General features: G+C 42.6%; 1 protein-coding gene across 1 annotated transcript; it reads right to left on the bottom strand.

The window, feature by feature from the left end:
* Nucleotides 1-6,376: 6,376 nt before the first annotated feature.
* Nucleotides 6,377-10,032, bottom strand: MICOS13 (mitochondrial contact site and cristae organizing system subunit 13). Its single transcript, XM_085316651.1, has 4 exons — nt 9,766-10,032; nt 8,424-8,580; nt 7,609-7,660; nt 6,377-6,595 (listed from the first exon to the last, which is right to left on the bottom strand). Exons 1-4 carry the CDS (start codon nt 9,792-9,794, stop codon nt 6,498-6,500), a joined length of 336 nt encoding a protein of 111 aa, XP_085172777.1. The 5' UTR covers nt 9,795-10,032; the 3' UTR covers nt 6,377-6,497.
* Nucleotides 10,033-10,069: the final 37 nt, after the last annotated feature.

Here is a 10,069-nt window from a genome sequence, read left to right as displayed (position 1 = left end):
AACCTGTAATTTCTTCGAAGTAGATCACATACAGCCATTAGCTGTGCTTTGGTATAATTTTCAGAATGTGCTGAGAACTAATACAATGGGGACTGGTGCAGAGTTGTGTCACTTTGTCACACCCAAGTTATAATTTATCTTTGTTTACTAATCTCTGGATCAGCATGACCTAACCTACCCACTGAGCTACTTTTCGTTGATGCCGTAGGAGCACTGTGAAGGCACTGAGAGATGTAAAACCTGTCACCCTTTATTAGAAGTTCTCTTACTTTCACCAGTATGGTCACTGCTCTTTTTCTTTTCCCCATCTTTAGAGAGTTTTTTTTTCCCCCACAGTTGCCTGAAGAAATTTCACTTCAGTTGTTAAAGGCTGCATTGTTACAGAAATGAAACAGAAATGACTTTATGTCCCACAGTGGAGAAGGTTTGCAGTGGACAAACCCACTGAATTCTAAAAGGCTGCTTTGATTTCAGTTGCCCAAGGCAGTCTGGATTCAGACTCACTAACTTCAGCCTCAGTATAGAAGTTGTAGTTGTTTTTGTTTTAATGGTGAAGCTACGGTCTGGAAAGACTGAGCACATAAACCAGGAATACCACCAGAAAGAACTGATTCCTAGGCTTTCTTATAACAACTCTCTATAATAATTATGTAGTCAGGCTAGAATCTAATGCCTCCTTGCTTTAATCTTTAGAGATACATGTCTGAGTTGGAGACAGAAAATGAGAATGGGAATTCCCAGGCCTGCTCTGCATTGCTTTTAAGCATGAGGACAAGTGACTCACTCCTGTAGAAATGTCCTCTGCCTGTTCCTATTCTGTCTGGAGTTTCTCTGCAGGAATTGATGGAAGTGTAAAAGCTCCAGCACTGCCGGCCCATCCATTCAGCTTTAAAAGGACAGCATCTGCCTGTCTTCAGAGGTCACGTAGCATCCTTGAAGGAATATGAGATTTCCCCTCCACACAGAGAAGGTTCTATTTAAGGCAGCACACATTCATTAGAGGACATCTCCACCTTCTCACTATTTGAGAAGTCTATGACCCTGATCATTATGTTGACAACATACCTTGAGGTCGATGCAAAAGGAGTGTAGTTTATCATCTGGGGAGACAACTGTTCTGATAAAAGAACTCTTTTGACCCCTAAGAAAAAAGAAAAACCTATGTTGGGACTTCCCTGATGTCGTTTCCCTTTACATCCCCTTATTATGTTTACTGTCTCTGAAAATCAGAGTTACTTAACTTAGGAAAAAGGAAGGGCTTCTTTCCTTTCCTCTAGGCTTTTAACCAAACTGCATTTACCTCTAATCTTACTAGATGGCCACATCGAGCACATGCATGTTTCTAAAAATGATGACGGCTAGTCACTTAACCATTGACATGAATCAGTGGCTCTGGTATCTGTCTTCATTAAATCCAGTGAAAGAAAATGACTTGACATACTCTGCACTGTTTTTTTGTTTTTTTGTTTTTGTTTTTTTGCTTGGTGCAAAGATTTCCATAGATTATCAAAACCATATCCATGCATGATATATAGAGACAAAGCTAAATAGCTGTCCTCTTCCCCAGTTCCAGTAAACTCAGGATAGACAATGGGACCAAACCTCAGCAGAACCCCAGAATGACAATTACTGTAGGCAAGTTGCTACTTTTCAAAACCTGCGTGGGTGCAACCCTGTCTAATATACGCTAGATGACCCTGCTTGAGCAGGGAAGTTGGACTAGATGAGCTCCAGAGGTTCCTTCCAACCTTACTGATTCTGTGATTCTGTAGTTAATTATGCTTTTATATGCAGCATGTTTATTCAACTTCTTAAAGGCACCTGCACTAGAAGACAGATGATGGAGTATTTGCTCTTTGACTTGCATAGTATAGAAATCTGCATGTTTTAGCTAGCCAAGAATGGCATTAAAAAAAAAAAAAAAAAAAAAAAAAAAAAAAAAAAAAAAAAAAAAGTATCTTCAAAGGTTTTGCAAAACTATAAAAGAGCTGCTAATACATAAATTCATTCAGATTTCTTCCTCCTGGTTGTTGTTGATTGTGCCAGTTTAGATAGCTATATAGATGTCTATGCAATATCTAGAAAGATGTTGGTTCTTTTTTCTGTTCCTAGATATTGCTGTAACATGTAAAGCCACAATAAAACTTCTTAAATATACTGATTAAACAAGGTTTGGATAGGTTTGTTCAAACAGCAAATGTGAGTTCTCTGAGTTTAAGACACCCTCATTCATCTAACTTTCACAGGTTAGAATCTTCCAAAGTAGTTCTAATAAATGTCCCAAAATCATTCAGATGTTTTTTTAAAAACATGCCTGTTAAATGTGTTTATGACTCAAAAAAAAAAAAAAAAAAAAAAAAACGGGTTGAAAACAAGTTAGAGTAGCTTTCCCAGCATCTTACACTGATGAGAGCCCATGGTCCCTGACTATGAACTAGTAAAAAAAAAAAAAAAAAAAAAAAAATTTTTTTTAATGCTACTTATGCCTGCTTTATTCATCAACCTTACTGACTCTGCAAACCTCTATGGGCATTAGTAATGGAAGGACAACTTCCAGGCCAGTTCTAGCTTTTCCCGTTCTTAAAATTGTCAAGGGAAGCATGCAAACTCTGTGATGAGGAAATCAAAGTGACTGCATTCAAAGCAGGTGGAATAATCCTATTAATTGAGAAGCAAAAGCCAAGTGTGTTTTAACACTCCAGGTACTGGGACTAATGTTAATCTCACAATCATTTCAAGCTGATACACCAAACTGTGTACCTGCTCCACAAATGCATTTTTTGTGTGTGTGTGATGTTAGTGTGTCTGTGCAAGCAAAATCCTGGGCAACTGTCTATTTTCAACTTAATTGCCCTCCAAAGAGAGATCTAGCTAGCACAGCGCAGTGGAGTGAGTTGCTTGCTCTACCATGTTTGTGCCTCAGTACTTTGGTTTAGTGTTATGCAGCGTTGCTTCATAGCCTCAGCCGGTAGTTCCGGTGAGAATATTTTTGCTGATTTTTCTTTGTCTGATCTCTGACAGCTATGGCAATGTGAAGAGTTGCTCTTACTTAGGATATCCACTGCAGCTGTGTTTGCAAAGTCAGGCGAACTCTAGTGGGGCTATTTAACTGTGTCACCTAACAGTTCTGTACAGAGAAGAAAAACAATCTTTGTGTGGGGGTTTGAGATCGACCTGGTACTCCCATAACACGGAATGAATGGTCTATGCTGCTAGGATAGAGGGACTCTTGCAGCATCTGGCTTTTAAATAGCTTAGCTAGTGAGTCTCTACGAGAAGCCTAGCCTCTCTTTATCGTCAGTGGAGGGAAACAATTTCTGACTGGTGTGGAGGCTTTCACTGACTTTGTGTAACTAACTGATACCATAGTTTGATGGCACAGACCCTCCTCCATAATTCACTTCTACTTCATAAACATAGTATAGCTGCTAATGGCATAGAGTACCCATGCTCCTTGGGAACTGCACTGGAACGATACACTGCAGGAACTGTGAGGATGGGGAGAGGTACCTCATTGCAACACTGTAGCCTTGAGATGAAAATTGAAGCCTTTTCACAAGCAAAACTGGGGCTTTTTGTAAGTGTTAACCTACAACAAAAGATGTATTCACTTGTATGTAACATCCTCTTTCCTTCTAGTAAATAATTTGAATTATTTAAGATTATTCATAAAATACCATGAGAAAATGCATTATGACGTAGAAGCTTTAGGAAAGAATCAAAGGGCAAAAAGATGTGTGGAAGATCATGAGAGTATCTGAGCTAGCACATATGTATAGCCATTTCTGGTCCACACAGGCTGCAGTGCAGATGACCTGGAGACATTCGTGAGAAGAAAGCCATCATCATCTGCTTCAATCAGGCCACGTCAATCTTTATTTAGCTTTAATTGGCTCCTCAACAAGGACACTTCTAAGCAAAGCAGGCCTGGGAATTCCCACTTCCAATGTTTAAAAGCACTTTCCATTCATTTGCAGCAAAATAAATAAGAAAATAACTTTATGCCTTTATGCAGCATGGCATTAATCTGGAAAAAGAACTTAATTGTTACCAGCAGAACAAATTATATTGAAAAAATCACAAGGACACATTCACGTCAGTTTCTTCAATGAAGACTCTAAGCTGGGTAAGTCACAGTGAAACAGTACTGCAGTTCCACAATATAGACCTAGATACTAGGACTAGCAGCGCTCATAGGGTGAATAGATTGGGGGTAAAAGTTTTCCTATAGTTTTTGTTAGCACTCTGCTAGCCACCAGCAAGAAGTACTGTAACTAGCACTGGCAATTCCCAGTTCTGTGACAAGTCACAGACAATAAATACTCATATAAATAATGTGCTCTTTGTCCAATAGGAACTTCTTCCTCAGGTAGCTTGAAGACAATCACAGAATTGGTAAGATTGGAAGGGATCTCTGGAGATCATCTAGTCCAACCGCCCTGCTCAGCAGGGTCATCTACAGCACGTTAGACAGGGTTGCATCCAGGCAGGCTTTGAAGATCTCCAGAGAAGGAGACTCCACAGCCTCTCTGGGCAACCTGCTCCAGTGCTCTGCCACTCTCACAGTGAAGAAATTCTTCCTCATATTCAGGCAGAACTTCCTGTGTTTCAATTTCTGCCCATTGCCTCTTGTCCTGTCACACAGGACAACTGAAAAGAGTTTGTCCTTGTCCCCTTGACACCCTCCCTTCAGATACTTATACACATTGATAAGATTAAGATCCCCCCTCAGTCTTCGCTCCCCAGGCTAAACAGGCCCAGCTCTCGCAGCCGTTCCTCATAGGGCAGGTGCTCCAGCCCTCTGATCATCCTCGCAGCCCTACGCTGTACTCTCTCCAGTAGCTCCATGTCTCTCTTGTACTGGAGAGCCCAGAACTGGACACAGTACTCGAGATGAGGCCTCACCAGGGCTGACTAGAGGGGCAGGATCACCTCCCTCAACCTGCTGGCAATAGTCCTCCTGATGCACCCCAGGATATCATTGGCCTTCCTGGCCGTAAGGGCATGTTGCTCGCTCATGGTCAACTTGTCATCCACCAGCACTCCCAGGTCTTTCTCTGCAGAGCTGCTCTCCAGAAGGTCAGCCCCCAGCTTGTACTGGTGCATAGAGTTATTTCTCCCTAGGTGCAGGACTCTGCACATGCCCTTGTTGAACCTCAGGAGGTTCCTCTCTGCCCAGCTCTCCAGCCTGTCCAGGTCTCTCTGAATGGCAGCACAGCCCTCAGGTGTCTCAGCCACTCTTCCCAGCTTGGTATCACCAGCAAACTTGCTGAGGAGGCACTCTGTCCCCTCATCCAGGTCATTGATGAAAAAGTTGAACAAGACGGGACCCAGCACTGAGCCCTGCGGGATGCCACTAGCCACAGGCCTCCAACTAGACTCTGTGCCACTGATGACGACCCTCTGAGCTCTGCCTTTCAGCCAGTTCTCAATCCACCTCACTGTCCACTCAGCTAACCCACACTTCCTGAGCTTATCTAGGAGGATGTTATGGGAGACAGTGTCAAAAGCCTTGCTGAAGTCAAGGTATACAATGTCCACTGCTCTCTCCTCATCTACACAGTCAGTCAGTCCATCACAAAGGTCTATCAGGTTCATTAAACATGATTTCCCCATGGTGAATCCAGGCTGACTACTCCTGATCACCTTCTTTACCTCCATATTCTTAGAGATGACATCTAGGATGAGCTGTTCCATCACCTTTCCAGGGATGGAGGTGAGGCTGACTGGCCTATAGTTGCCTGGGTCCTCCTTCTTGCCCTTTTTGAAGACTGGAGTGACAGTGGCTTTCTTCCAGTCCTCAGGCACCTCTCTAGTTCTCTATGACCTTCCAAAGATGATGGAGAGCAGCCTGGCAACAACATCTGCCAGTTCCCTCAGTACCCGTGGATGCATCCCATCTGGGCCTGTGGATTTGTGAACGTCAAGCTTGCCCAAATCATCTCTAATTTTACCCTCCTCAGCCAAAGGAAAGTCTTCCTTTCTCCAGACTTTCTCCCTTGTCTCCAGGCTCTGGAATTCTTGAGGGTTGCCCTTATCAGTAAAGATCGAAGCAAAGAAGGCATTCAGTAATTCTGTCTTCTCTGTATTCTAAAGTGCTTTGTCTTCAAAACACATCTTCTATTGCTATCTTTGGATTTGTTAATTCCTTTAGACTCATTTTGAATTAGATGGCATTCACCTTCAAGATCAAATCAGATTCAGAAACATTTGTTTAGATGGTAAGTTTGGAATCTTTAGAACAGGGGCTATATCTCAGCATACAGCCATCACTTCAGTAAACCTTATCCATGATCTCTGCTGAAGTCTCTAATCACTAGTACGACGCAAAACAATGATTGTAGTCTGCGAGCTAAAACCAACCCAAATACAAAGGGAAGTTCCAACATCTTTTATTATAGCCCTTGCATGGCTGAGCTGCCCTTTAGAGGGATGGACTATGCAGCATCCCAAAGACAAGATAACATGGAGACAACCGTGAACCCTGGAGAATGTGTTCATTTGACAAGTTCCTTCACGTACTTCCAGCCTTCCACAGTGTATTCACAGGCCCTGGTGGGAGCTATGGATAAGGCAGACATGATTGTCTGCACTCCTGCAAGGAAAGCAAAGGAGAGTTATCCTAAGAGCATAATTCAAGACAAATTTACTAATGTTACTCTAGCATCATGGATCTCTGTAAACACAGAGAAAATCTAGCTTTATCCCAAAGCCTTCAAACACATTGAACCTTGAAAGATCCTTGATTTTTTTTGTCTCAGTAAACCCTAAAACAGAGAGATTCCAACTTCATGACCCATATAAGGATAGAGAATTACATGATTAAAACAAAAACCTGAAACTTGTCTAAGTTTCATATTATTCCTGGCCCTGCCACAGACTATGGATGGTTTTGGACAAGTCACAATATTTGTGGACTGTGTTTCCCCTTAATTAAATGAGAACTATTTGCTGCACCATAAACATTCTCAATTAACTTACTAGGCATTTATAACATGCTTTGTCCTTCATACAGGTTCTCTAAAATGCTAGCAGTAACAGGAACACTCATCTCTTCTGAAGAGATCAGAGGCTGAATTCATATATATATATACTACTAGTATTAAGAATTTATACACTCTTCAGCCTTCTCAGAAATAAGTGATCATTTCTTTTTACGCTCTAGTTTCCCTGATCAATATCTGCAAAGATGAACTTACCCTACAGGTGCATAAACTGTATCTAGTTCTTATGGGACCACAAACACTTTACTGAAACATTGTCTCGAATTGTGGTACAGTGTAGGCCTGCCTGTCTTGGGGCACATGTAAACAGGTTTTGTATGGACAAGAAACATCAGCTCCTCCAGTCAGAAAAGGCAAGACAGGTTTATGGGAACATATCATCCTCCTCACTTCATAGTTGGAAATCAAGGCATCAAGAAATGAAGCAAATTGGCCAAAGTCACCCAGTGGGCTAATGGCAGAACCAGGAGCAGAATACACTTCTTTAGTCTCAGCCCAGTATCCTTTCATCAGATTATAGTATCTACCACACCTTCTTCACCATTCAGTTTAGGAGGACAGTATCAAAACAAGATTTCAGGATAAGATCAATTTTAGCTTTTACCTTTATTCCAGGAGTCAGAGGGAGAAAAGTCAAATTTTGGAGTGGGTGGAAGCTATAAAAAGAAACAGAGACAAAATATCAGCACTGGGGAGAGAGGGGAGGTCAGTTATAACACAGTCCATATCACCTTGGAGAAATCTCTCGAACTCAGATCTCAAAGACATTTAGATGCCTAGTCTCCCTAATCCTCAAAAGCAATCAGACCTGTGGTTTAAAGTCTCAACTTAATCTTTCCCACAGCATAAAGTAGGGGCAGAAGGTAGTATTCATCCTTTGGGTGCTCTTGAACAAGCATCCACACAATTACCTAAGCAGCTATCTCCTTAAGGTTGTCTAATAGTTTATGAGAGTCTCCAACATGGAAAATAACCTTCAAACCTTCAAAAGCTTCTCCTATTCTGAGGATTTTAAAAACTAAGAATTATTCAAACAGAAGGGACTATTGAAATAATCTGCACTCAACTTGACTGCTAGGAGCTTGACAAAGCAGTTCCTTAAGGAAGAGAATATTTTTATTAATTTTTGAAAAGCCTGCAGGATACTCCAATAAAAAGCTTAGGAATACTACTACAGTGAAATATCCCTGCATAGACTTTCTAGCTCTTCTTTCAAATAAGACCTATAACCAATTGCTCTCCCCTGTTTCAAATTTTATCCTTCTTCCATTTCAATCTTCCCCAAAATATTCCCAGTGTAAAATTCAGATTCAACAGCAAAACTCCTGTCAACATAATTGGAACCGGAATACCTTCCCAGTACTTTCATTAAGAGAATGTGTTTGGTTTGCTAACTATATTCATCTGCATAGCCCTTACCTCCCAGCCTATGTAATTTGTCCATTCTTGAATAGCTGGAGGAAGTGATTCCTGAGCTTTTTTGAGGGCTTCAGCACCTTGTGTGCCATTGCCCAGCAGCCCCTGATCATATGCCATGTATACAGCAGCTCCAGCCAGGCTTCCTTTGATGACAAACCTAAAAGAATCAAAAGCAATAACAGTTCAGTTCACATTATGTACATTAGCACACCTTTCCCAGTAGGTTGTGACACTCAAAGGAATGGGGTTGATAGAGCAGTCAGAGGGTCACAAATGTTTTAATCTAAAGTTTTATACTATCAAAAAACAGCAGAAAGATATCTAGCTACCCTTCCTTTCTTCCTAGATCAAATATTCCCTGTCAGCCCCTTGAAACCATACACAATTCCCATTATTATCAGTGATATTAAAAAAAAAAAGTTAAAGTGTCAAAATTCTCTAAATATGGCAAACTCCTGAAAAAAGGGGAATAAAGGATTTAGCTCTGGGTAAGAAATCCATGTTTACGATGGTTCTCGCCTGATTAATAACCACTCAGATTAACTTGACAGATACCAATCTTTTCTTAAAATCATTGCAGTCTAAACATCTGGCCATGTCAGTTCCTGCACTGTTTATGCTTTAAAAGGTTCCCAGTAGAGTGCATGGTGCAAAAAGACCAGCAGCAGTTTGCAAAATGCAAGAGAATACTTGACTGTAATTTATTTTTTCACTGCAGATAAGAAATCTAGGAGACAACATTTTTCAAAATATTCACAGGGAAGAGAGTGTTTCCCCATTTTAGAAAACAGCATTACACACCTGGCAAAAAAAAAAAAAAAAAAAAAAAAAAGAACTTGGCAAAGAACAGTACCACAACACCAGAGTATGTAAAACTACAGCTACTAAAAGAGGAAGGGGCAAATAGATAAATCTGTGTATTTACACGTATATGGAAGACTTCTTTGTTAAAGATGTATTGCTTGCTCCCAAACCCTTCCACAACTTCTCCCAGTGGGCGGTATATCCAGACATAAAAGGATTCCCTCAGCAAGCAAGTATCCCCAGAAGCTTTCCGTGGGTTTATTTTATGTGGTTATGCTCACAACGGGAACGTCTTCAGGCTCCTGCCAGGCGTCTGGAGACGCACCAGGCAGCGACCGGACGAAGGGCGAAGCTGGGGCAGGGCAGGACCAAGGACAACGAGCTGCGAGGCGAGGCACGGACAGGGCCGCGACGGACCTGGAACAGCCGGGCGACCCTGCACGGAGCAAGGCGGCAGCCGGGCCGGACCAGCAAGCGGTAAAGGGAGAGCAGGGGCGCGAGTGAGACGAGGAGGTGGCAGCCGCGCGCAGGGACTCACTTGACGATGGGAAGCAGCCTGGCGGCCATCACTCCGCCAAGGGCAGCGCGCGCTCGCCGCTGCGCGCCGCAGAGGCCTTCGGGAATCGGTCACGTGGCCAGGTGGGCACGGCATCGTTACCGAGGCGGGTGGTGGTCTTTCTCGCCCGCCATCTGTCTCCCTCTGCGACAGAGGACGCAGCTCTAGTGCAGAGGACGGTTAAAGAGGAGCACTTAGTTGCGCTCCCTTTCGTCCTGCCTCCTCAGACCAGGAGGGAAAGCACTTCCGCCTCGGCAGCTGTCATGGCGGCAGGGGCGGCCCCGCG

Source organism: Rhea americana, unplaced genomic scaffold (assembly GCF_003343005.1).
Source record: "Rhea americana isolate MKP2758 unplaced genomic scaffold, rheAme1 scaffold_477, whole genome shotgun sequence".
Lineage (NCBI taxonomy): Eukaryota > Metazoa > Chordata > Aves > Rheiformes > Rheidae > Rhea > Rhea americana.
This window is presented reverse-complemented; position numbering and strand designations above follow the sequence as displayed.